The 27,940-nt window shown below is 45.5% G+C and overlaps 1 protein-coding gene across 2 annotated transcripts in view; it reads right to left on the bottom strand.

Moving 5' to 3' along the window:
- LOC118793200 (transmembrane anterior posterior transformation protein 1 homolog) overlaps positions 1–25,244 on the bottom strand; it is a 32,415-nt gene extending 7,171 nt beyond the window's left edge. Inside the window, exons 1-12 of one of the 2 annotated variants that reach the window (XM_036551260.1) lie at positions 25,061–25,244; positions 23,127–23,257; positions 18,923–19,041; positions 12,339–12,501; positions 11,983–12,118; positions 11,011–11,108; positions 10,134–10,203; positions 9,333–9,413; positions 8,465–8,574; positions 2,250–2,309; positions 2,066–2,134; positions 1,319–1,395 (exon numbers count right to left, since the gene is read on the bottom strand). In XM_036551260.1, coding sequence (XP_036407153.1) covers positions 1,319–1,395; positions 2,066–2,134; positions 2,250–2,309; positions 8,465–8,574; positions 9,333–9,413; positions 10,134–10,203; positions 11,011–11,108; positions 11,983–12,118; positions 12,339–12,501; positions 18,923–19,041; positions 23,127–23,257; positions 25,061–25,244 — 1,298 coding nt within the window. Of the gene's footprint in view, positions 1–1,318; positions 1,396–2,065; positions 2,135–2,249; positions 2,310–8,464; positions 8,575–9,332; positions 9,414–10,133; positions 10,204–11,010; positions 11,109–11,982; positions 12,119–12,338; positions 12,502–18,922; positions 19,042–20,158; positions 20,221–23,126; positions 23,258–25,060 lie in introns of those variants that run through there. The other variant, XM_036551261.1, reaches the window with a different exon arrangement.
- Positions 25,245–27,940: the final 2,696 nt, after the last annotated feature.

Here is a 27,940-nt window from a genome sequence, read left to right as displayed (position 1 = left end):
GACCCAAAAAAAATCTACCTGAAAAGAATTTTCTGTATATAACATTTTACACTGTCGGTTAAAGTAACAGACTCCCCCTATGGTTGACTACCGCCACTGTACCTTCATAAATACCACGTGCCCTCATAAGCAGGGTGCTCTAGTTCCTGGAACCACAGTATACTGAAGAGTCGGGCTCCTGAGTTGCTCATTGGTTACAGCGTTCACTTTGAGTGCAAACTGACATCGAGCGCCAATCTTCAATCATAAACTGACGACTGGCCTATGTTTTCCTGGGGACAGGGACGGGTATTGTGGCGGGGGCTGCCTGCCTTGCTACTCTCAGACACCCTGTCACTCATCAGGCTCCCACAGGGTGATTGGACGACATTAGCGAAGCCACACCCATCCCCCATTCGACTCTCAGCTCACTACAGTGCATAAGGGAAACTTGTGGTTTGGAAAACAGTAGCGGGTTGGCGTGTGAGTGTAGGAGGACTGCATTCACTATGCCCCAGCGATCCCACACAAGTACAGCGGTTGTCACGGTGAGATGAGCATGACATATCCAATTGCCGATTCCAAAAATAGGGTTGCATAAAGAGGAAAAGGCACCAGAAGTATGTTTAAGAGTCTCCATCTATATGTCTTGATATGAGATTTTTTTGTTGAACACTTGACTGTAATTGTAGGATTTCAGGATTACAGAGTTTTGAGTGGTTAGCAAACCGAGCAATGAGCAAATCGCAAGGCAGTTGGGTGCATACTTAAGTGACATAATATTGTTAAACTCAAATAGGTCATAAACTCAAAGAGGTCAAATACTGGTCAGCTGTTCCTTTGAGTGAATGTTTCAGCTGACGAACCCACCGCTACCCATGTATCTGCAGCAGAATTACTGCTTGATACAGTTTGTGAAAGAACAATGACTGAGATCACTGACTTTACTCAGTGCTGTCACCCTGAATTAAATAGTTTGTAATACACTTGAAAATGCATTCAGATAATCACATATGATATGAAAACAAATGATACATTATTATAGATAACATATACCTTATTATATGATATTTTGTTCCATATATTGGATGACCTTAGATTGTGTTTTAAAGGGTATCTACATTTGTGTTGCCTTTTAAAGGGTTGTGTGTTGTGTTATAAAGGCTGCATTGCACTTGCTTATTTGCCGTTTTTATTCTCATGTTTTTTTAATGCTGTGTAAATCTTTCTATACAAGGCTGCCTGCCTTGTATGAGTGTGTGCTATTAATAGCACAGTTCTGTGTGTTGCCGAGATCACTATGCAACATGCTTTGAGGTGTATTCCTGCGGAGTCTTACCCCAGGTAGAAGAGCAGGACGCACGCCGAAGAGAGGGCTCCCCGGACTGACACCGAGCTGGTCACCACCCGGGTTAGCTGTTACGCAACAATCACAAGACGGCCGTCAAATTCCCGGTACCCAGCGGACCATGAAGCAACTCCCAACAAAACCCTTACGTAACCAGTCTTCTTCATCTGTTAGGTCTCGAAAAGCATCCCGAAGGGAAGCGAATCCGAAACCCAAAGCGGGGGTTTTACGTTCGCTCCTGACTTTAAATTCAGGACGCGCAGGCTGAACTTTTCATTTAGAACTGCGCTCTTTTCACGAGTGGCACTTTTCCAATTACAGTGCAGCCAGCTCGAAACTTTGCAGAGGATCAAATCGGGCCGGAATGATAAGAGCAGGGCTATTAATAAGCGGTGACTCATGCTTATCGGCCGCTGTTTCTCACCAAATGTTAAGACAATGCGACACTGTAATCCATGTGAAAATGATCTGCAGACTTAGTGGCTGACCAACGGAGGGGAACAAAAAAGTTCTGAGGAAGATCGTGATGAATGTCTCCGGTAAAGTCAAACTGCTCAAAAAGGCCATTAAATCAATTTATCCACCTATCCGTGAAAGCGAAAAGGGAGGCAAGATTATTTTAAACAAATTATGAGAAGCTGGCTAGCCTGTTGGTATGGACGCCTCACGCAAACAAACACAAAACATGCGAATTAGAAAAACACTGACTATATATGGGATCAAACAGAACAAACTTACTAGCACAGCGAGGGGCAGAGGGATAAACCCCATTCTTCTGGCCACAGAGTCGCTGTAGTCTGTGTATGCCTGGAATCAAAGACACGGGCAGCAGACCATGAATGAATATGGACCATGAATGAATATGGAGCAGGTTAAAAGAGCAGCATTCACACAAAACTGTAATCAGATCTTTCGGACTTACGTTTTTTTGCCGACTGCTGACTAGGTCAAAGGCCAGGCTTGCTCTGTATTCACTGTACACCTGTAAAAAAAAAAAAAATAATAACGCCATGAGTGATGTCGTGTAGTTCCTATACATGAAACAGGCATCAAAGCGACCTCTTAAAAGCCTCGCACAGTCAGGCAGAAAAAATTGGCCAAAATTTGGATTAAAGCAAACCCAGTTGATGAACTGTGTCTTCTTTTCACATTTAATTTATTCTGCTTCATTTTGCAGTGGACTCCGATTGGTGAAGGTGTGTGTGATATAAATTTGGTCATGTTAAGGTCATGAACAGGGATACATTGCCCTGTTTAGCTGCTGGGCTTTCCTGGAACTCACAAGGGCAACATATCCATTGCATCTGCACCACAGCTGTGGGCTCCTGAATTCACCAATTATGATGCAGTTAGCTAATACTGTTAATACTGAACCAGCTACAGTGCTAGGTAACTACAGTGACTTAACAAGGACTATGAACCACACTGATGTGCATCGAACTGGCTTCTGTTTGCCATTGTGAAAGGGCCCATAGGGTCTGTGTTATTCCAATTCGCTTTTACTAACAGCTTGCAGAATTTGATTTGTGGAACTGCCATTCAGTGTTGGAATCCGTACTTTGATCTTTTAAGGATAAAGAAGATGCCATGCTGAGAATCAGAACATTCTGTATCTATTCTGAACACCCTCAAAAGGACATGGAGATACTCAACAGCTGAATAGCTTCCTTATTTATATTTGTAGACAGACACTTGAATTATCCACTGTTTTGTCTTGAGGGTAGTGTCTTCAAGAGTTGCATTCATAGCTTACTAGACTGAGCACAAGCTAAATCCATGCTGACTCTAGGCAATAACAACATAATCAGGGCAGTTATTTCAAGGCAATATATACCAGCGGCCATACATACCAGTCTAAGTTAAGATTTAAGTTGCAGAAGCCAAATGCATCTGGACTTGCTAAATACGTGGATGGAACGCCTCCAAGAAGTCGAGTTGGGGCCAAAATTGTTGGTGGCTGCTCAGTGGAATTCACTCTTTCCCAAGGACAAAGCATAGTAAACGAGTACTACATTCAGGGATGCCTTCTTTCAGATAATAAGTTATAATAAGGCCCTGGCTCACTGCAACTATTAAAGCTCCATTTACACGCTAGTAAAGTGAGACAAATGTGCTGCTCAACATTATATCATTCCCGCTTGGTACAGCTTCATTTTGTAACTGCCTAGCAAACTGCTCACTGAAGACAGATTGGTTATTTTTTGAGCATTATGTCAGGGCTGCAAACATTGTCAGAGGGAGAGGTTGTTAGGCTGGCTGAAATCACACTTTCCCAGCCCGCTGAACAGAGAATGAGGTGCGAGCCCTCACGTCACATCCAAGTGCCAGATCCGTCAATCAAGAACCGGTCATCTAATCATCCCCCGACTACCTGATCAAATGAATCACTGTCTGTCCCCCGCAGCTGACGCTGCGCAAACATTTACACGGGACCACCCCGGAGCGTTTTGTCTTTGCTTTGGCTCCGGAGAGAGCGGAGTCCGGGATGCCAGGCCCCTGGAGACCGGGCCCCTGTCTCGGAGCAACGGGCCATTCAGCCGAGCGACAGCTCTGACGAAGAGAGACAGGGACAGGCATTGTAAATGTCACTTCATGGAGAAACGCAGTTGGCGCGCGCCGCGGCGGAGACGCGACGGGGCTGCGAAGGGCTGGCCGGGGCGCCGAAGCCTCCGTGACACGCGGGCACCTCCGTCCCCGTCCAACGACAGCTCCACCTGAGGGTGACGGGGGCCGTTTCGGGCGACGTGTGGCTGAGGTGCTCCGGATAAAAGGAGGGTGCTCACCACTTGATGCACCCCACCTTTAAAGGGACACATCTGAGAGCCGCGAGTCATGACAGCGCAGCGGACAGATGGGGGAAGGGGGGGGAGACGGGGGTTTAATGTCATGTCGTTTTGGGCTCTCTCGTCCTCTAGGCTACGAGGAGACAGCTGCGTGGCTCGGCAGGCCGGATGAGCGCAGTGTTCCTTAAAAATCCCAGCGCCGCACGCGCCCACAGCGCAGCAGCCTCACGATTAGGTCTGTCAGCGCTATCTGCGGCGGTATTAAACGCGTCCTCTGGAAGGGCACCCGAGGATGCTGTAGCAGAGCGCAGACCACCGCGAGTCTGGGACACAAGGTGACGTCACCCCTGTGAGTCAGCAAGAGACCGCGATCGGTTCCCAGGGTTCAGTTCCTGACTCGGACTATTACAGTACATTATTGCCATAGCAGACGCTCTTATCCAGAGCGACTTACATAGATTACAATTTTTACACATTATCCATTTATGCAGGTGGATATTCACTAAGACAACTGTGGGTAAATTACCTGGCCCAAGGGTACAGCAGCAGTGCTCCAGCGGGGACTCGAACCGGCAACGTTTCGATTACAAGCCCTGCTCCTTACCACTGTGCTACACTGCCGCTCTGATCAGGAGTTTAATTGAGCTGCATACCTGAGTGGATTTTGAAGTACACCTGCAGTTTCGTGAGAACAGTCAACCAGTGCTTGTAAATGAACCTTCTGGAAACATTTCACTGCAGCACAAACACCAAGCCAACGGCAATGACAGGGCTGGTTCAGAAATGCTTAGGGTGTCCAACCAGGTATTTTCCCCAAACCCAGCATTATTTGATACATTTGTTTTGGAATGCATTTTGAAGTCACTTGTTATTTTGTTATCATGTTTATCCTCCCAGAGACAGGTCAGAAACCATATGTACCTGAAGTACCAGTCTGCATTATACAAGGCTATACAAGACTGAAATTCACACCATCACATGGGCACAACTTACATCAGCATTTTAATGATCACTCTTTGTTAATTCAAAAAAGAAAATTACTGGTTAGCATTTCTGTATTAAATGGCAGCACTGAATTAAGCGGAAACTACGACAAAACCTTGTATTTCAAATGACATGGAGTAACCTGAATATAAATTAGCTGTTTTCTGAAGGCTGATAATTCTGTCCCTAACTGAACCCTTCTGTTACTGGCAATCTAAACCAGCACAACATTTGTCCATATTAGAATAATCACTTAAAGTAGTTCCAGTCAATTTACCCCACACAGTGAGTGAATTAAGAAGCTAAAGAAAGGGTTAATTGAGATTAAGGGGGTCAGGTTCCATTACGTCAGGATTTCTGCCACTGTCGGCTCCAACTGGGTGAGTCAAGACACGGTTTAAAACTATGGCCTCAATTCAACCAAAACACAGCGTACTTTGAGTAGCCCCCTTTTTAACCAGCCGATGTGGTTTCTGCCTCCTTCACAACATTTTTTCACTAATTCCAGTGACTTATAAACTTGTTACGATGGGCAAGTTATGAAGAAAGTAAAACCTGCTCAAATTTGTTATGGAAAAAGGGCAATGCTGTTTCGCTGAATAAAAACCCTCCCCATTCAGCACCTGCATCTACAGTCAAACCGCAATGACCTATACACAGAGGGTCCTGTCTACATGATGCATCTCCCTCTGACCCTTCCATACGCGCTAAGGAAAGGTTGCATCCATTTTGTACAGCTCACGCACAGGCAGGGGTATATTATGTGAGAAACGGAGCAGTGTGTGGAATGGCTGAGGAGCGTGCTGTGTGGTGCAGCCCCTGGGAGATGCTGCAGGCTCCCGGGATTTAGGGATGCTGCTGGTGGCTGCGAGGAGGAGAGGGAGAGGAGCGTAAACATGCACGTGGACGAGGAGCAGGCAGCACACACACTCAGCTGCCTAGGACATGGTAAACCCGGGAGATCCATAGAGCTAACCTGGGATAATCACCTAAAGGCCTGGGTGCGCGCGCACACACAAACACACACAAAACCATACATGTACCATACATTATCCAGGCCAGGAACAAAGAGACACTGCACTACAAGAGATAGGGGGCTCAATTCTGGCATGTGTACTGCGTAATCCTACAGGACTGCCAGTTTTTGGTGAAGGATCATATCCTCGATGAAGGATATGAAGCGTGGAATTGTTTCTGTGCGAATTAACCGTGCGGCTAAAACTCCTCTCCACTTTATTCCGAAAATTCATCTGCTATCCTACAGGACCCCTAGGGTTGTTTTGGAGGTGTACTGTGGGAGGGGGGCACAGAGAGGATTTCCTAAACCCATTAAAAAAGGTACACTAAAACACACAATGCTAGAGTTCCAGCGCAAGCTGCCTTTTTGTACCTTTTCAAATATTACTAACAAGCTGCAAAATTTATTTTAAAGACCAAAAGATCTGAATCTTGTTTGTATTCATATGTACATTCTTATAAGATGACCAAATTAGTATGCTGATATATTTTCCACACATAAAAAAAAACTAAACTGAGTTAGACTTTGTGGTGCAGGTTCTGTTTAAGTAACAATCGTAAATGAGGGCAGGTGATTTCCAGGTCTTCCATCAGAGTGCGATTAGGGGGTGATTTGTATCACCCAAGCCAACCTGTTTTAGGGATATTTTTGTGTCTTCCGCCAAGCTGTGTGGTTGCCGTGCTTCTTATATAACAAGGCAACAGGCCTCTTCCTGTAATGGAATCACAAGAGGGGCCTCTGTGTTCTCACTGCAGAATTAGGACCAGCGGGAATTCACACAGCCCCACTCTGAAAGGCACCCTGCGCCCTACAAGTATCACATTAAATATCAAGAGATATGGCATTCTGAAATCACAAACACACACACACACACACACACAAACACCCACGCACGCACGCACACACACACACACACACACACACACACCCACACAAACACACCCACAGACAGGCACACACAGACACTCTAAGGGATTAGGAAACAACAATGTGGGAAAGCCGAATGGCCCCATCTGAAAAAGGAACCTCAAGCCCCCCTCTTCCTTAGTGGATCAATGTGAAACTTCTATGGAAAAAACACGGGATGAAGAACCAGTAATGCTAATTCAACAAGAGCAGCTTCCATTTTGAGCTCCTAGGACAGGCTTTTGCTGTGAGGAAACGGAGGCAGCAGGAAGGGTCAGTGCCCGATTTCGACAGGTTTCGGAGCGAGGCTGATGCAGACTGCGACGGGAGCGCTTGCTCCGTTTACAGGAAAATACAAGCCAACGATTGGCTGCCTTTTCCCAGGAGGTGGAGCCGAGGCCTGTGGCCAGGGCTGAGGCCTGTGCAGGAGGGTGGGGCAGTTGGACACTACAATGGGGATAAAATGGGGAGCGTAGGCCTCAGGGTGGAGGAACTCTGTGTCAATCATTTACCAGCCCTGAGCATTCCACCCAGCCTGCTTCAGGATGCAGGACCTGTACCGTTCGCAAGACCTGCTTCCATACAGGCTCACAGAAGTTCAAGAGTGCGATGACCTAAGCCCAGGGATGGAAGGGGCGAGTCTACCTCAGGTACCTCCCCCTTCTGAAGAGACAAAAATGTCACAAACCTCTCCCCTTTCTCCACCTTCGCTGCCAAGGGATGGTCTCTCCTGCATCCAGGGTTCAAATCAACCGTACAGCTACGGAGGAGATCCAGAACACCCAGCTCTACACCAGATCTATGTGGATCACCCTATGTGGACCTTCCCTGAATCAGTCTGCACCTGTACTGAAGCACTGCGGACTGCTGCCCTCATAGATTAACAGCTTAACTGGCATAATAACCTGCTTACAATGGGTAATCAGCAGCTAGGAATTGGGATGCATATGGGATTTGCTGCCCCTGGTAAATTTGAATCTGAACTTGTATTTATTTACATGTGCTGCCTTTGGATATGTAAGTTGTTGATAGCAGTGGTGTGTAATGATGTATATTACACATTTATAGGCTATTTGTATTCCAAGCTTGTACTTTAATTGCTTGAAAACTAATGTTTGTCATCCTGGAGAACATGATGCAAAAACAAATAAATAAATACATACAGTAATAATATCCAGTGATTATGGACTGTATCCTGAGGATGTGCCTGAGCAGTCTTGTTCAATGAAATACTGAAGATGGTGTGGGTAAACACAGGCAGTTCAAATACAGGCAGCGGAGAGCAACGTGTTGCGCCATCTCTGTTGAACTGACAACACAGTTCAAATGCTGAGCGGTAATTACGTTTTAGGACTTCGTTTCAATCACATGCCCTGGTTGCCGAAATAACAACTCCCACTCCAGCAATCTCATCGTAATGTGGGAGGGGGTGCGAAGGACACTCACGTCTGCAGTGATGTCGTTGAACTTGGTGATGAAAGCGTGCTTGACGATGTCCACCGCAATCTCCGAGGCGATCACCATGCAGACGTCGGGAAACAGGACCCACAGGTGATCTGAGGAGAGCGTGGATCCTTTGCTCAGAATGGCATACTCGCAAGTGGGGGTGGGCGAGCTGGCCTCCCGTAATGGAGAGGTTACACTTGACAGCTCTCAGATATTAGGCAGTTAAAATCTTTACCCTTTCTTAACAACTCTATGGGGAACCTGCAAGACAGTGTAATATAATAGCCATCAACTCCTACCCAGAGCTACAGAAAATTCTCTCTGCTGACAGCTTCAGCCTTAATGCTTTTAGTAACCCCGGCCCACACAGTCTAGCTGTGGGAAAACCTGACACAACCTGATCCACCAGAAATAATGAACTGACACTAAATGAATGAAAAAGTAATATATTAATGGCTTTGGCCGGAATAAAGCTCTTAAGGTACTCCAAGGGTATCGATCTAAAGAACTAGTGTCCTTAGTTCACCCAGCTGTCTGACCATGTATTGTACAGAACTGAAAAAAATGAACCCCTGGGAAAATTATTAATTAGATCTATGCAAAAAATTTATCAAGTAGACACCAAAAAAGCTGATTTAGAAAAGCTTGGCACGTCCAACCAAATGCCTTCCCTGTGTTTATCAGCAAATGCCCATTCCTCACTGCACTGATGACATTCTAGCTTTAGATCTAGATGCATATCTGTAATTTACAGACTTCAGATGAAATGGACAGAAAGCTTTTAAATCTCCCTTCTGAAGGCTGAAAACTGCTCGCACATCGGGTGGCGTGTCACAAAACGGCGTCATGTGATGGCCATGACGATTACCTGGATTCCAGGAGAACTGCTCCATGTTCCTGAGACACACTATGAGGAGCAGTATGTAATTTGTAAACCTTTCTTTGATGTCTGGAATCACAAAAAAACAGGAAAATTTAAATTCATCACACACTATTGCAGGTGGGAAAATGTTTTACTGAAAGAGTAAAGGATCTAAATGTTTATGTTCAAAGTATCTGAGCACATCAATATATATTCCAAATGAATATTAGATCACCTGAAACACTATGAGTTTCAGGATGCGTGAATTCATATTCGTCACGAAAAAACGCTGTTAGGCTGAGTCAAGCCATCTATCTGAATGCTCCCAATACAAAGACAACAGTGGCTTCTTCAGTTGCCCACCGTGAATAGAGGGCACAAATTGTATGTATTAAAATAACAATGATTTGATTAAAACACATCTGAATTCAAAGAGAGCAATGGGGAAAAGACCTGGACCTAAAATGCTATAGAACAACTGAAAATGCATTTAAATCCATATCTCCTATGTTTCACTGTGTTGTCAAAGCATACTAAGCAGCTACAATTAGCATTTCAAAAGAGCTACGGTACCTTTAAAGACGAGACTTTCAAACAGTCTTTTTCAAAAAAAAGCACAGCCTGTTCCAGCTTGCTACCATCCTTTACTGTCATTCAGAATTAAAACCCCTGAAGCAAATGCCCCGCATCCGAATCTGAAATATACTTCCTCATAAATACGTTACCAATTAAAATAATGCAAATTCTAATACAAACGCACTCAGATTCGATACTGAATTCCCACAAAGTGTGCGTCTGTTTACTTACCACTATTTGACATCTGAAACAGATTGTTTTTCCCGAACTTCTTGAAAACGCTTCCTTTGATCTCCACGAACTGTCAGAAGACAAATGGCATTTTCCAAAGTCAGGGAGAACGTTACAGAGGATACAATTTTCATAGCTTCTAGTGCAGCTATGCTGAATTTTGTGTGGCCAAGTAAATTTTCAGCTAACAACAGAAGGACAGATGAAATGCAGTGCTTGTTTTGCCAGATTGCCACCTTTCCTGGATTGCTAATGTCTTTTGAATGATGCATGGAGAACGATACCAAAGTAATTGCCGAAAACTTTCAACCGAACTGTTATTTTGACACAATTGTGCTGTGCCACAATAAATCACCACACTGTTTTCAGCTGTCTGTTCACTTTCAGTTTTTTCAAGTGGCAGATCTACATCGCTGACAGTCTGAAACGGACAAAATGCAGCTATTTTAATGCTTAGGTTGTCCTTATCAGAGCGCCCACAACTTAAAATCGCTCTGTATGTATGAGTTCTACTGCTGTTTTACAGAGTTACACTCGCGCGCTGAATCGCAATGAGGCGGAATCTTCATTTGCGGCCCAGAACAAGCATTCAAAGCATTCAATCAATGCTGTTCAGCTGTCATAAGATGTATCGCTACAACCCGACAATGTATGAAAAGCAGTATTGATCTGGCTCCCAGCAGAGAGCACTCGCCTCCATCACAGCCAACTCTTCAGAAAGCGCTGCTCAAAACATAACACTCTGTACCTGCAGGGTTTCAACTATTTTGAGATTATCTGATGTTTCAGTGGAAAAAAAAAAAAAGGCAAAAAAAAACAAGAACATCCAATGGGCTTTCAGAGTTGGGCGCCGCCACCCGCTGAACAAGACACTCACGTTGTTGGACATCATGATGGTGAGCAGAGACTTGTTGTGGGAGTTGAAGGCCACGTTGAGCGTGGTGGCCTGGACCATGACGAGGATGGCGTGGAGGACTGGGAGAGGGCAGCTGAGGAAAAAGCTCGGCTCAGACTGAACTGCGACAGCACGCTACATTACATTCCTTTCTCTGCGGTCGTCCTCATTCGGGGAGACCTGCATAGCTCACATTGCGAATCCAGTCACACAGCTGAGCACTTCTACGAGCACCTCAGGTTATGCGCTTTGCCGGGGGCTACGACACAGCTCCAGCATTTGCTATTCCTCCCCTGCATGTTTCTGGTTATAAGCTGTGCAGTGGTTATGAAGCTCCTCCATTTACAGCAGACATAACAGCATGCAACACACATACAGTACCAGTCAAAAGTTTGGGCACACTTTTCTTTCTTTACTTTTTACTATTTTCCACATTTTAAAATAATAGTAAAGACATTAAAACTGTGAAATAACACAAATGGAATTACGCAGTGACCAAAAAAGTGCTATAAAAAAAATCAAAACAATCTTATATTTTAGATTTGTCAAAATAGCCAAAAATATTTTTTAAAATTAAAGATTTTTTGTAAAGAAATTCACGCATAGGCATCAGCTTCACTAGTCATATTTGTCTAAGAAGCAGTTATAGCATAGATAAAGCATAAATCTTTAGATCAAAATGTCTTTCAAAGCATGTTTCTCATTATCTTAATCAGGTGTGTCCAAACTGTTGCCTGGTGCTGTATAATGAACTTCTGGAATTTTCTGCACTGAGAAACTATGTTAGCTGGCACCTTTTCACCAAGAAATCTTATAATGAAAATACAATGACAGAAATATCCATTAACAAGGTCATACCTCAAAGCTAAAAGGAAATAAGAGTCGTATGTCTGCAGGACAGATCAGGATGCACGTGCAGATTGGTCATAGGAAGGCTTTATCGCAAAAGGATACAGACATACAGCACGGCCATGAGGAAGTGAGGTATCACGCCTATGTGTGCTCGCTTCCTCTCCTTGGGCTCCGTGGCAGTCCAGTAGAGCGCGTCCAAAATGTCCTGCCCAAAAGAGGAGAAGAGGCGATCTGCGACCTGCATGAGGGAGCACAGACCTGGTCATTCTCACAGACAGGTCTCCAGCCATGCAGACACTGAGCCCTATCACAAAGGGACACTTTTGTTAAAAGGACTGCAGGTTTATGCTGTCTGAATAAAGGTGCAGTATCTCTAGCGTATTGTGGACGATGTTCAGTTTGATGACAGACTGATCCCAGATCAGGTTAGAATAAGCGTTAGAATAAGGGTGCAGTACCTCCAGCATGTTGTAGATGATGTAGAGCTTGATGACAGACTGACCCCGGATCAGGTGGTACATCATGGCGTAGTCCACGTAGTGCATCATGGAGTAGCAGAGGACGATGATGAAGCCCTTCAGGATGTCACACACCTGGGCGGGCTGCAGGAGACGCGAGCCACTGAAAACACACACACATACAGTATCATACACGTGCACTCACACACATACACATGTGGGCACACGTGCACACACAGGACAAAACATACAAACATACACACATGCATACCTGCGAAGGCATGCACATAAAGGTAAACACATACACATACACACACGCACACATGCGTGCACACACATGCGTAAACACACACACACACACTTTCATTCACGCAAACACAATAACACACATGCACATATGGGCATGCAACTGTATGCATGCTCACACAGTCAAACATACTGTACATATGCGGGCAGGCACACACATAGGCACCCACACATACACATGTGCACACATACACACACAAAGACACAGCAACCCATTCACGCACACACACACACACACACACACACACACACACACACATACACACACATACACACACATACACACACATACACACACATACACACACATACACACACACACACACACACACACACACACACACACACACACACACAAAAACACAAAGACACAGGGGCTGATCAGTGAAGCTCAGACAGGCCCAAACCCCGGCAAGCTGTCTCTGCAAAGCGGGGAACGCGGGATCTCCTGTCAGAGCGCAGAGCCCCCCCCCTCGGCTGAACAGGCTCAGCGCACACCACGGGGCAGCGCGATCCATCAAGGAGCGCCGCTGACAGGCGCGATGATGCCCAATCTGTCCCGTAATGACTCGGGACGATCCAGCCCGCTGACAACAAAAAGAGGCACAAGCGTGATTCACTGCACCGGCTCATTGTGTCTCTGAGCAGACGCAGACTGTGCGCCGTGCACCAGGGACACAGAGCGGCGTGCTACGCGCATTCCAATCCACAGCATCTAGCCACTGCAGTCACTATCATCAGTTTAACACATTCACTTGAAAGGATAACAGCATAATGGACTACAGAGGTCCCTCACCGCAGTTTAAACACCAATCTATACACAGCGGCTCTTACGAAAGGCAAACTGTTAAGAGGGGGCGTGGGCCATGGGCTCAAATCGAATTCATTACCGGGCAGACAGCACCATAGCGCGGCAAGTCCTGCGAGGGTGAGGCTGTTATGCAATGCGTTCGGCAAGGAGGCCGCTCATGATGATGCAATCGGATAGCCGGGCTGAGTGGTGGAACAAAAGCATCCTGAAAAAGTCTCCTGTCCTAATTTCTGTTATCAGCAAGGGGATAGCACAAAGCGCCTGAATCCTCCGGAATACAATTACGCTCCACAGCCGGAAAAATTACACACGAGCAATCAGATATGGTGGAGAGCAAAACAGGGGAACCTACAATACGGTGTTTTACACCATCACGCAATACAAGGTCACAGGGTATTTCTCCTCACATTGAAAACAAATGGTTAACAGTGCATGGATTTCAATTATCTATTTTATAATATAGTAATGTGTAAGGAATACGAGGACATCTGGTAAAAACTGGGCCAATGTATTCTGAAAGATCCTTAAAATAACACACAAAAGGTGAACACTGGTCTCAAACTATAGTGAGAAGAAATGATATCCGTGGCAATGTATACAGTGAAAAATACACAATTCTGCACACTACTGGAGACTAATCCCTTTCTCTTTCCCTCTCTCTCTCAAATCGGAACAAGTTTCTTTCTCTTGTGAAAAGGTCTGACCACTTAGACCCATAAATGTGAACACAATCTCAGCACACCATCTGTGTTTTTAGGCCAGTGACTTCTCGCAGTGTGTGGAATGCCATTTCTCCAGCGCTGTCATTAAGATGGCTAGCCAGGGCTCAACCTGCAGCAGCCTCTGCATTTCTCTGGCACTGAAGGAATCGCTTTATGAATACACATGCATCTCAGAAATAACATTAAATCAAAGGTTTTGACCACATCTCTCATTTTAGGAGCCCACTGGCGTTATTCTGAGAGAAAACAGATGTGTCTTGATGTTGCATAATGCATCAATATGCGCAGCAGCCTTAAAACACCTTGGAGCGAAACTGAACCTGAATTAGCGGCAGGCGGGTGGAATTCGCACACACACACACACACACACTGAACGTTTCTTCACAAACCGCCTTTACATATGTCCTCTGTCAGGGCTGCTCAGAAGCAAACTGAGGACACTTTTAAGGACATTTGATAACTGGGTCACAGGCAAAGTACAAGCATTTTACTGAGTCCAAAGACAATACTGGAGAAAAACGCTGCTCTGAATCGCCCTTCAGAACAACAACTCTGCCATCTGGTGGTCAAACGCTGTAACAGGCACACAGAAAAACACTGCAGAATGTCTCACTCCTCACTGACCCTTGCTGGGGGCACGGACTGAGCTGGGGTGACGCTTTTAGTCGGTGGCTTCCTCAGACAAAACAAAAGACCAGGCTTTGGACATGAGAACATAAAGGACTGCGGTCTGTGGTTGCGAGGGTCTGACGCACAAGCTCTGCTTGTGGTAACGGCGGTCGAACCTGTTAGCGCTGGGCTTGCTAGTGGCTACGTGCAAAGGCCAACAGGTGCGAGCTCATTAGCCTCCATTGCCGCGCCTCTCACTCCTCCTGCTGTTTAAAGGTCAGGCGTGGCCCAGGACCAGCAGACCGCCCGGGGCTTACACAATCTGCACGGCCGGTCCACAAAGCGGTGCTCGTTAGCGTGAGCAGCATTTGGCTTGTTTAGGACGCTGGGCTGGACGGCAGCCATGGCCCTCTCTCCCTCTGTGAGCCAGGACTGTGAGCTGCTAAATCAGCTCAAATTCGCTTGATCTTAAAGGAAAAAATCTCCCAATGACATTTGAACTCTGCATTGCCTAGCAGAGAACCCCTCTCAAGCTCTGTGCTGTATCAATAAAAACTACATTAAAGATTAATAATAAAAATGGCAACAGATATGTGTGAATAATGAGATGTAACATCCTATCAGGATCATTCTCAGTGTACTGAATTAGAACGCCCTCTGGTGGATGGGCGTACAGAGCAATAAACCGTCACTGGCCATATGGACGACACATTGTCTCTCAAGGGATGGCTTTGATTGGACAGAGCAGGACAGATTGACTGACAGACTGGTCTGAGATCAGTTTCGGTTCCTGTGAAAGCTTTTACCAGGCTGATGGAGTCTCGGTAAAGCAAGGTTCGCGATAGTAGATATCTGAGACCAAGAGACCAAGGCACTTTTGCTGCAGTATATGCAATCCTCACTGCGTTATTAATTAGCGTATCAGACACACTAGTTCATCAGGGGGCTTGTTATGATTTTACATCATACCAATTCATCAAACCACTTCCTTTAATTACAAGATGTTTACAGAAGCATTTGAGGTAAAGAACATTGCTTGAGGGTACCACAGCATGATCCAAACACAAGACAAAAAAATGACTGAACATTTCATTGCACTGAACTATGTTTAGTCCTCTTATCCCTCCTAGATAAGGATTCCTAGAGGAACAGAGAGTAAGCCACTCAGGTGACCCAAGCATCCAGCAGATTAGGACAAGAACACGTTTCCCTCAGCATGCAGTGAGGCCAAGTGACCCTGCATTCCCCACATCATATAATCATATGAGTCCAAGGCAGTTTGAAAACTGGAATTTCAGACAGGTAAATAACAGGAGCATATCTGCCAGTGAGCCTGGGGCGGGGGGGAGTCAAGCGGTATCTAGCAGCCTTAATGGTGCTGTTCACCAGATAAATGTGACTGCTTTGTGAACCCTGAGCAAAGTGCAGAGAAATACCTGGAGGAGCTGAAAGCAAAGCCATCAGTCACAGTAGCCTCTTTCCTCTACCCACTTAAAATGCACAGCTAAAACCCAGCAGCACAGAGATACTGAACACAGCTAAAACCCAGCAGCACAGAGATAATCAACACAGCTACAAACCAGCACACAGCTCATTTAGCACTCATCAAGAAGAACAGAGCTGACTGTGCTCAGGCTGTCAGGGCAGAAGGAGTCTCTACTCTCACTCAGCCATGGCTATTGTTTATTGCAGAACCCCACAGCACACCAAACAGCAGTATTCTGTACACCCTTACACATTACAGTTAAATCTGAATCTTAAATTAAAATCAACCTTACAATTAAAATCTACTGAATGTGTCATGAAAACATCAGAAGAACACAATAATATTCCACTCAAGTTGTTATTTAAAATCGGGACTGTTCCTAATACGCTGTGTAGCTCCCTAGATTGACAAACTTGTGAAAATGATTTAAAACTAGACTGTGCAAATCAATATCCTTCCTGGAGAGAGTCATTTGGGAAGAGTGGCCTTTTCTTTGGTGTATTTAGCCTGTTCACAGCATTAGCGCGCATAGGGGAGGGACCTTGGACTCTGCCCAGGAGGAATAGCAGCTCTGATAGAAAAGCCTGGTGTACTCTGTAGTGCACTCTAAACCACATTCACTACACAACCTCAGTAGTCTGTGTAAACCTGATCCTTTAGCAGTACACCCAATCAGCTGCGCATACCTACTCCTTTTACAGGATGGCCGTCTGCACATACCTGCTCCTTTTACAGTGTGTACTGTCTGCGCATACCTGCTCCTTTTACAGTGTGTACTGTCTGCGCATACCTGCTCCTTTTACAGTGTGTGCAGTCTGCGCATACCTGCTCCTTTTACAGTGTGTACTGTCTGCGCATACCTGCTCCTTTTACAGTGTGTACTGTCTGCGCATACCTGCTCCTTTTACAGTGTGTGCAGTCTGCGCATACCTGCTCCTTTTACAGTGTGTACTGTCTGCGCATACCTGCTCCTTTTACAGTGTGTGCTGTCTGCGCATACCTGCTCCTTTTACAGTGTGTACTGTCTGTGTATACCTGCTCCTTTTACAGTGTGTACTGTCTGCGCATACCTGCTCCTTTTACAGTGTGTACTGTCTGTGTATACCTGCTCCTCTTCCATCGTTCCATTCATCATATCCAATCTCTGCATAACTCATCTGCAGTATACCAAATCTGTTCATACCTATTTTTATAAAATGGGTATTTACTTTTCCTTAAGAGAGAGAAGAAGGACAAAAATCAAAAGAGAAATCAAAACATGTTCATATTGCTAACACGTAGCAGTTTCGCTTTAAAAATATCCATACGCTCTCCCGGGCATTAGAATAGCTCCCACAAATCCCTAAATCCTATTGCTCATGCAATTAATTAGAGAGGCTGCACAAACATCTTTCCCTGTGTGTGACTGAGGAGAAAGTGCTTTATGAAATGCTTCGTTTGTACAGTATTTCTGCCTCCCACTCGTTCTTCTACCGCAGTGGGGCTGGAGTTCCTTTAGACTAGAGATAATGAATGGACCATCGCTGGGATCCACTGATACAGACCGTGTCTCATGTTTGGTATGAAAGGCCCTGCACAGACACGTACTCCAGTCAAACCTAAATATAGATTTAAGAGAATCAACATAGGCCATATCCAAGTAAACCAACATTTAGGTGCTTGGCAGCATGTCACTGTGGTAATTCCCAACTGTTAACTAGAATAACTACACATGTGCATTTGGTAATCATCATGTAGTTTAAAAGCGTCACCAAATTATAAGCATGAACTGGGCGTCTGTGTAGTTGAATCTAAATGGACTAAATATAGTGTTCAGCCCATATTGCTACAACAAAAAAATTTAGAGTTAAGAGATAAAGGGACTGAATGAGAAAGTATAGGAGATATCGATCGTCTGTTCTTACATGATGGGGCATGTATATCACCCATGCACCTACTTTTTCCTGCCTTCTGTCGCTCACCAGGGTCGGTTGGAGAATATCTGTGTGTGCTGGAGAGTGTCTGGGAGTATGGGTGAGGATTTGGGCATGTTGAAGATTCTGGGTGTGTTGGTAGGGGTTTGGCATGTTGAAGAGTCTGGGTGTGTTGGTGAGGGTTTGGGCATGTTGTCAAGTCTGGGTGTGTTGGTGAGGGTTTGGGCATGTTGAAGAGTCTGGGTGTGTTGGTGAGGATTTGGGCATGTTGAAGAGTCTGGGTGTGTTGGTGAGGGTTTGGGCATGTTGAAGAGTCTGGGTGTGTTGGTAGGGGTTTGACATGTTGAAGATTCTGGATGAGTTGGTGAGGGTTTGGGCATGTTGTCGAGTCTGGGTGTGTTGGTGAGGGTTTTGGCATGTTGTCGAGTCTGGGTGTGTTGGTGAGGGTTTGGGCATGTTGAAGAGTCTGGGTGTGTTGGTGAGGGTTTGGGCATGTTGAAGAGTCTGGGTGTGTTGGTGAGGGTTTGGGCATGTTGAAGAGTCTGGGTGTGTTGGTGAGGGTTTGGGCATGTTGAAGAGTCTGGGTGTGTTGGTGAGGGTTTGGGCATGTTGTAGGGACTAGATGTGCTGGTGAGGGTTTGGGCATATTGTACAGTCTGGGGGTGCTGGTGAGGGTTAGGGCACATTAAAGAGTCTGCTCATGGTGGAGCCCGTTCGGGTGTGCTGGCAGTACTTACCCCAGTCCGAAGCAGGGCAGCGTCAGCACTCTGATGAGGGCCAGCAGGACCCGCAGGGGCAGAAGGGTGAACAGGTACAGGAAGGCATCCAGGCACAGGAAGAACCCGAAAATCATCAACTGCAAAACAAAACATGGTGATCCGCCATGAAGCATGCATGGAAAAAAAACTGCCCACTCTCTCTGTGCCTTTGCCTCTCTCTCTTTATCTCTGTTTGTGTGGGTTTGTATGGTAAATGCCACAGGTTTCTCAAGAAAAGATGGGTTTTCCAGCAAGACATGCCAGTGCACTGAAACCACACAGATTTCTTAAAAAAAAAACTTTAAAGAATGGGTTTTGGCAATGCATGAAGATACTATTGATGGTGAAATTGCCATAAAGCACTGATGACATTGCTCTCTCCTGAGGTTGGAAAGATTCCTACTTCTGGTGCAATGTAACATCAAAAAGAACATCATGTACTGGTCTCACATTCACTTTAACAAATATTCAAATTGTTTCAAATTGGAATTGTACGTAAATATTCTGCAATCACTCCCACAAATAAATCTCAAATTTGGTTGTGCATTCCAAATAGTTTAGTTCATTCCAAATAGTGCATTCCAAACAGTTATACACGAGGAGGCGCAGGCTAATGGAAATCTCCTGACACGCGTGGAGACGATCAGTGTCTCAACTTGTGTCCCATGAGGACTGGAACTGCCCACGCCTGAACCAAGAGGCTGACTGTCACTCACACGACCAGATGCCAGAGATACGGCTGGGGCTGTGAGCCTCATACAGACAGAACAGCTATTAATAAAACAATTAGGCTACCGAAAGAATTCACATAGCTCCCTAACCTGAACAAATTCCAAACAGACAACTGCAGAAACTGCCAGTGCATCCGCCTCACTGTGTCAGGAGAAAAGCTTCCTGCTTCAGAAACAAAACTTTGGTGCAATGCAATGTTGACTACTCACTGCTCACCTGGGGAAAATGCACTTTTTTGCTCATGACTGAACATAACCTTTTCTAAAAACAACAACAACATAAGCTCCAGTGAATAACTGACCACGGAACCTCAGAAAGGCCTAGCTATTATTACTTCACCAACCTCCAAAAAAACAAATCTGAACAGACCAGCTCTATTTACTCTTGACCTACATATTAGCCTTTAATGCCCCAGAAACCTCAATCTCGAAAGAATAATAAAGAACTATGCATGTGCAATGACCGGGATGCACAAACACGCACCTTTATGAATACCAAACGGATGGTGACGGCCGCCATGCTGTAGTGGGTGATCTTACAGTCCTCTCGGTAGCAGAGGTGCTGTTTCCTGAAGCCCATGAGGAAGCAGGGTGGAATGCAGCCTGCTCCACAAACCTGCCTACCAAGTCCCGAGAGGCCTTTGCATTGGCTGGCTGTCATGTTTACTTCGAGCCTGTCAGGTGTCACTTGTGCAACTGCTAAAAAAGCCACCTCTTCATATGGGTCACGCGCGCCCGCATCCTGTCACTTAATTGTTTAATGCTGCAAGCAAACACAGATGTGTACAAGGCTGCTGATGTGTACTTCAACAGAAGGCTTATTTTCAAGTCTGTCGACTCTCACTTAAATATCCTGCGCTTCCGTAACCACTGAGTTCTAAGGGTGGTGGTGGTGCCCTGTCTATTGAGCATGCTTAACAGTGAGTCTATGTCCAAATCCCCTTGGGTGGTTCATACTTTATTCATTTATCCGATGCACTGTCTCGGGACAATATCACATCCTCGACATGTTATGCGTTTGCACATCTATATATTTACTTAAGCAAAGACTGATAAGCACCTCATTCAATGTGAGAACCCCAATTATTACCTTAGGGGCCCAAGCCCGGTTCTGTAACCATGACGACACACAATGGCTCACACTATGTCCCCTGCTACGGGGGACAACTGTGTTCTCATCTACAGGCTAAACCATCACAAAAAGAAAAAAAAAAAATCTGTCTTCAAGACGCTTTGCTCAGAGAGCCACATTTTCTGCTCTGATGAACGTCACACCCTCCCCACAACATCACACCTGCGGTCACATCACAGCCACTTCAGTCAGGCCACTCACTCCTACTCGAGCACAACAGCCTTCAGAGTGACAGACATCAACAGCGCCAGCAACGCTGTCCTCTGTCTGAGAGGACGAGGCCGGTGAGGAAGTGGCAGGGGAGGTGATTACCGGTGAGAGTCCGTCAGGCGGTTGCTCTTGTCTCATCCGTTACACAAAATAAGGGGTTATTTGAATATGGCTCTTTTGAGCTTGGAACAGACCCAAACCCATCTTCAGACCGCGACCCGCTCACTGCAGCGCTTCTAATGCTACGGTACCACAAGGTACTGTGTCCTGCGTTTCACCAATACAACCTCAGCATTCAGCTATCTCTTGCTGATAAACCTCTGGGCCAGATGTCACTGTTCAGGCTTTCTGCTGAAATGGCTCAAATATATCAGTTAATCTTCCTATCTAAACAAGATCAAAGAGGGGGAAGTATGACAGTTTACAGTTACACTCCAAACAAGCTTTAGAGTGAGCCTGCTCCTCATTCAGAATTCTACTAAGAGATGACAAAAATCCATTTTCATAGTGCCTTTCTCTTAGCAATTTTTCAGTAATGGGTGATATGTCTATGCATCTATCAGAAATAAGAAAATACCCTGTCTGTGACTAAAGGCCAACACAGACTAGACTGGCTAGAGGCAACCGAATGGTCAGGCCAGAAAATCTGTCTAGCAGGGCAGAAGAGCTGGACCCAAACAGACTGGAGTTTGGAGCAGTCTGTGGCAGCTGTTGGCATTCTGTAACTGCTGCGCCAATCAAAGAGCAGATGGGTGTGAAACACTTAAGCTTCCACATGAAATGCAAATTGCAACACAAACAGTACAGTCAGCAATTTCAGCATCCTCTACTCAAAAATAACGCAAAGCTGTGGTGAACGACTGGGGCTTTAAACATCAACTACAGGAACCCTGAAGGACCTAAAATACAAACATGGATGAGCTCATATTTTACATTATACTGCTCAACCGACCGCTATTTCAGAACCCTAAAAAAAAGTACACTACTTTGCCTTCTCTACTCTCACCATTACACCTGTTTTTTGCAACGTGTCAAATTTGCCCTACAGTAAACTTGTTTATTTGCCACAAATCCCCAATCAGATTGATTTCTGAGAGACCTGGGACATTTTGTACTGAACAGAATGTTAATGAGTGCCCAGGAATGTCTAGTCCTGGCTTGCTGGAGACCATTGGGCTGATGTGTACCTAAATCCATCTGAAATAAGGACAACACTAACTTTGGCTCCCTTTTGCACTGACTGTGACCAACTTAACAAACTGACCTGCACCAGATTTGCTGCCGCTTTTAAAGAAAAAGTAGCAATTACAAACCACCAAAAAAACACCACAACAGAATACAGAAATGCAGGTCAGAGTGCTCCATAGTCAATCAGAGGAACCGAGGCCTCATGATTCCTGCAGGGTCCAGTGCAGTATCTTTGTCAGGAAGCCTGCTAAGGGCAAGAGTTGTAACAGGAGGTCACTGTTATAGCCGTGCGAAGACCTGTAAGGTAGCAGACATCCTCTGCTGTGGGGAAAATGTGACCAGGCACAGAAGCCTGGCAGTGACCAGGCACAGAAGCCTGCTGGGCAATGCTCTCCAAACTCAGCCTGTGAGAGTCTAAATGGTACCATGGACCCCAGGGGAGGAGCAGCGGAGGCTGATGTGCTCCTATGGCTCTGAAGGGGTGAACAAGCACGCCAGTTTTGCGGATGCTGGTTTAACCTTCACTGGGCATCCGCTGCCCTTTGCCGGACGTTAAATGAATAACGCATGGACAACGCGGAGCACTGCGTGACGACAGTCACGACACCCTTCCAGTGGAAACAGTTACACGCCCAAGCCAAACCACTTCAATAGGTTTGACAGTTAAGGAGGGACAAGCAGTTTACCCACATCATAACATGACAGCATGGGTCACTATTCAAACTGGGGATTCGGTACTCAGATGCAGAAGTATGATGTAATAACAACACCTGTTATGTCTCGACGACAGTTTATTTGAATGAAAAATAAATGTATCAAAACTAAATGTTGCACTTGCCCACTGTCTTTCAGGAAATCAGTACTGTTTTGAATAAACGGCTGTATATGGCTGCGTGCGTGCGTGTGCGTTATTTGGTCCTACCTTCTGCAGTTCCCGAGGGATTCTCATGCAGGTGTACACCCTCTCTCTCCGCTCTGTGTACTTTGCCTCGTTGTGTTCCAGGAAGTAGCCCCTCGTCAGCTCAGTGCAAACGAACCGCAGCAGTGAAAGATCTGCATCCGAAATGAAACGCACAAAACGCAACATCAGTTTCGGCACGAAGCCACTTGTGCAAAGCGATCACCCTGGAGCGTTACCACTGTGGCCACGGTTCATATCTCAACATCAACTACAGCTCCAGTTCCCCACGTCTCTGGACTGATCACAAACAGCACGGTGTTGGCACTCAGCAAGAAGAGGCGTGATTGTGTTTATTTCTTTACTGGTATTCGGTTTCATTGCGTTTTTCTGCACACACCAAGGAAGATGCATATCAGATATTGTCAAACTCAGTTTTTTTTCTTACACCACACCTAGAGATTCTGCCTTGGTGATTTATCACAATGACCCAGGTGATGATGGACTGTTAAGATATCATATTATCATCTTACCGGTTATGTTATCATCATAACCGTTGAACGTGTAGGCCTTGCTCAAACCATTTATTTGCGTGGGAAGTGGGAACGCCAGTAGCAAAATTACTAAGTGCCTCGAACGCCTTTCCACAGGCAAGCTGCCTTTACTTTGAACTGACAATGAGGAGTTAAAACAGCACAAACACACCAGCTACAACTTCCAAGAGAGATAAACTAGTTATCTGGCTCGTTACGTAACCGTGAGAACATCACGACGAAGTAAACAATTAATCCAAACTGCAAAATGATTCATGTTGCTCTGCATGTGGGTACCCCGGCCGCAATGCGATCCAGAAGACCGTGGTGGCGAGAGCCAATCAGGGACCAAAGAAAATAAATAAATAAAAACACTAAGGCACGCCCATTTTCAGGACGCGTTCACGGCTTAAAAGAAAAAAAATACGCATCTGACCAACGGGGCGCCAGCTTGCGACCTTAAATAACCCCGCACTGACAATCGCTCATATCATGCATTGCCCAGCCCTGAAGATGATCACAGTTTTTTTTTTTAAACAAAAACTGAAATGCCCCGAACCCCTAGGTATTTTAACACAAACGTGATGTTAATCTTATGTGCAACTAGCGAGACATATCTAGCTCAGATTGCTATATGGCGTTCTCATGATTGAGAATTCCCTGCACTGCAACGGTAAGGCTGTTCCCGAACACCAACGTGTGTGCTGGACTGTCTGAATTACCTATTAGCCATCTAGCTCAATATAACGTTACGGATAAATAAAAGCAATGAACACACAAACGTACGCGTATGTTGCTAACTGCACCCCATTCCGGGAATAGATCATTTACATTGGGTTTCTCACAAAGTTCACCCTAACAGGTATTTGATTAAACGTATCTAGACTGTATTATCGTTAGCTTGCTTGCTATTTAAGTCATTAATTTAGCTGGCGATTCATTCATATCACAAAAGTTTAGCAATGCAGTTCGATAGCGAGCGTGTTAACCTGCTAAATTGCTATACATATGGCCATCTGACGTCAACTAACTGAACATAAATTTTGGGGTTAGCCAGCTTGCTGGCTACGTCAGCAAGACAAACTAACGGATATGCATAGATGTGTAGCTAGCAAAACCATCTTTAAACTACCATCGGGTAAACTGCGACAGCTATCAGCTAACCTGTGTACGTTAGCCAGATTGCAAGACGTAACCAGAACTGAATGGAGTTTCCTACACAATCTCTCCTTGAAGTAATCAACAGCGGCAACATCACCCTTCACAAACCCCAAATTAAACAGCTAACTAAGTATAGCTATATAGATGGTACCGACGGGACTGTATGGAGCTAGCTAGTTAAGAAAGTTTTGCAAGATAGCTAGCTAGTTCAGTGGCTACAAACGAACTTGTCAGCGCCGGTCTCCAAAGTGAGTTTTTACACACCCGAAAAATTCTGCTTCTCCTTTTTGTCAGCGTTTATTTCGTAAAAGCCCAAAGTCTCCGCCATCTCCGAATTTTCGCCGCTCTTCCCCGACTTCACAGCGCTGTTGCTGGGATGTTTTCCCCTCTCCTTGTCATCGCCCGTCTCCGCTTCGTTAACTGGACCGGCTGTCACCGAATCCGCCATGTTGGCTGAGCGCTGCAATAACAAATCCAGCGCTCACACGTCACCATTTCCGAGACGGGAGACTACTAATCCCGTCTGGCCCGCGTCGTTTCACTTTTGTCTCTTTCCAAACAACTGCGGGGCTGACGCTCAGCGGAGTGTAAGACATAAAAGCAGAAAGATATCAAGCAGCAAATAAATTCATTCGGTAAATTTAACAGCTCTCCCTCATGTTGATGTCAGTGGTGATTGACACTGACAATATTATATTACAAAATCTACATTTGGTTTGACTCTGGGGTATTTCAATGTAGCATCCTAACATGTTATTTGTACTACACATAATTTTTTTCTGGAGCCTTTAATGTGAAGAGTGAAAGCAAAATTTTTTTTTCACAATCTGTTGTCTGTTCCATGATGTTGAAATTCTCGAACTTGGGAAGTTTTAACATTGTGACTGCATGACCCTCTCAGCGTTACACATCACAAGATCACATGTGTATCATCCTGAAACTGCAAGACAGGGGAGCACTGTGACCGCATGTCCTGGAATTTGCACAGATGGAATACAAGCCTCTGGAGGCAGTGAACATGAAGAGGAGTCTTTTGCCCTTATTTGAGAAATCACTCCATTTTCAGGCAGCAGTGACAAACCAAACCACAGGGGGTGCTACAGGGTGTTCTGGAAGAGACCCTGTCCGGCACTGCCCGAGTGACACATCGGCACTGGTGGAATCCATCCAGCAGCCCGCTGTGGACACCTGTGTATTACAGCTGTGACCATGCAGTTCAGGTCTGACTCAATCAGAGCAGCCTGGCTTCGGGTCTCTGTCTCTTTCCGGCACACTTTACTGTTTCATATCTGGGTTCAATGACACGTAGCCTACAGAAGACTTACACACCTGCCCGAAACAAACTTGATTAATATACCCGGCCAGAAGTAACTCTAGAAGAAGCTCTGTCAGGGGGACAGAGGCAGGGTGTGAGGGGACTGCTTTAAACATGAGGGCTTGTCTGTGGGCCAGAGAGATGGAGGGGAGTGTGGAAAACCAGTTTGTGCTTCAAGCAGCATTAATTACTCCCATGGGCGTGCCCTGGGAGGGTAAAACCATGTTCAGCAAGATAGAGTAATAGTGACTTTGCTTGGGTGGAGACAGATATTGTCTGAAGAGCAACTACTGGACTTCCGCTTTTGCAGAGGGTGAGTGTGCACGTTGACCTGAAAATTTGACAAAGTGCTTGCAGTACAGAGGCATTCACCTGGTGACCAAGCAAGCACCTGTACTGTGTAGCTGTTGGCCTGGATTCTCAGCCGATCGCCGTCCAAAGACTGTCCTGGGGAGATGATTTAACCCGTATTCAATATCACACTGATAATGATAACATTGTGTGGAGGACTGACATGCACATAAATGCGTAATCAAACCCTGGCCAGGGTAGTGGCATGCAGGTGCTCTTCACATTTTTAAGTGGTGTGTGTGGATGGCAGCCCCACAGTGTTAGTGAAAGTGTGCTGCATGGTGGCTCAGTGGTTAGTACTGTTGCCTCACAGCAAGAAGGTCCTGGGTTTAAATTCCGGCCGCCCCAGGTCCTTTCTGTGTGGAGTTTGCATGCGCTCCCCGTGTTTGCGTGGGTTTCCGCTGGGTGCCCCGGTTTCCTCAGGCCTCCGGTTTATGTTAGGGTTAATACTCCTGTCAGTGCCCTTGACCAAGGCGCTGGCGAAAGAACTGGAGTTGGTCCCTGGCCGCAGCACGGCGGCTGTCCACTGCTCCTAGCTCCTGGTGTGTGCTCCTGGTGGGCTCCTGGTGTGTGTGCTCACTGCTCACTGTGTGTAGGATGGGTTAAATGCAGAGGACAAATTTCCCCATGGGGATCAATAAAGTATACAATAAAATATACAAAAGCATGTTGGTGAATATCAAATTCTGGTTTGTCACTCTGATTGTGTAAAAACCCATTTCCTCTCCACATGTGCAGTTAGCACTCTGACCACTGTGTCTTGTTGAATCCCAAGGATCATAAAGCTTTTGACTTGCTGTGTGTTAATAGGGGTCCTGTATGACTTTCGTCTGGGGGTTTGGGGATGCATCAGCGAGTGTCCTTGTCTGTGAATGGATGACATGTAAGCACCGTAGAGAACCCTAGATGAGGGCATTTGCCAAGCCAAAGAATAACAGCAAAATGGTTGCATATTCATCTAAATGGACTGTGACACTCTGAGCAAGAGACAAAGGGACTGATACATGTATGCATGCCTCTGTAATGGCAAACAGATGAGGGCAACGGGAAAGGGGTATGAGTCAGGGTTCAAGCATCGCCCAGAGCCATTTTCAGCAGTGCATAGGCTATATCAGGATTAATTGTCAAAGTAAATACCAGGTGGGAGTATTAGCAGACACCAGGTTTCAATGAAGTGATTATTACTTGTCTTGAAAGTCAAATGTATGCTTTGTATGTGTGTGTGTATGTGTGTGTGTGTGTTTGTGTGTGTGTGTGTGTGTGTGTTTTACATTGTTTTTACATGAAAGACATCCTGAATGCATGGGAAACATTAGTAAACTACTACTGAATAAATATGGATCTGGTACAGTTCAACAATATACAGTAGATAGACTTAGATGATAATGTGTAACAGGGATCAGAGAAGTGGGATTTTTAAAGTAGAGGGTTGCAGGTTTAAATCTGTGAGATAGCCTCCTGTCACAAAGAAGTACAGA

This window comes from Megalops cyprinoides, chromosome 18 (genome assembly GCF_013368585.1).
Source record: "Megalops cyprinoides isolate fMegCyp1 chromosome 18, fMegCyp1.pri, whole genome shotgun sequence".
Lineage (NCBI taxonomy): Eukaryota > Metazoa > Chordata > Actinopteri > Elopiformes > Megalopidae > Megalops > Megalops cyprinoides.
The sequence above is the reverse complement of the archived record's forward strand: the minus strand, read 5'-3'. Positions and strand labels throughout refer to the sequence as shown.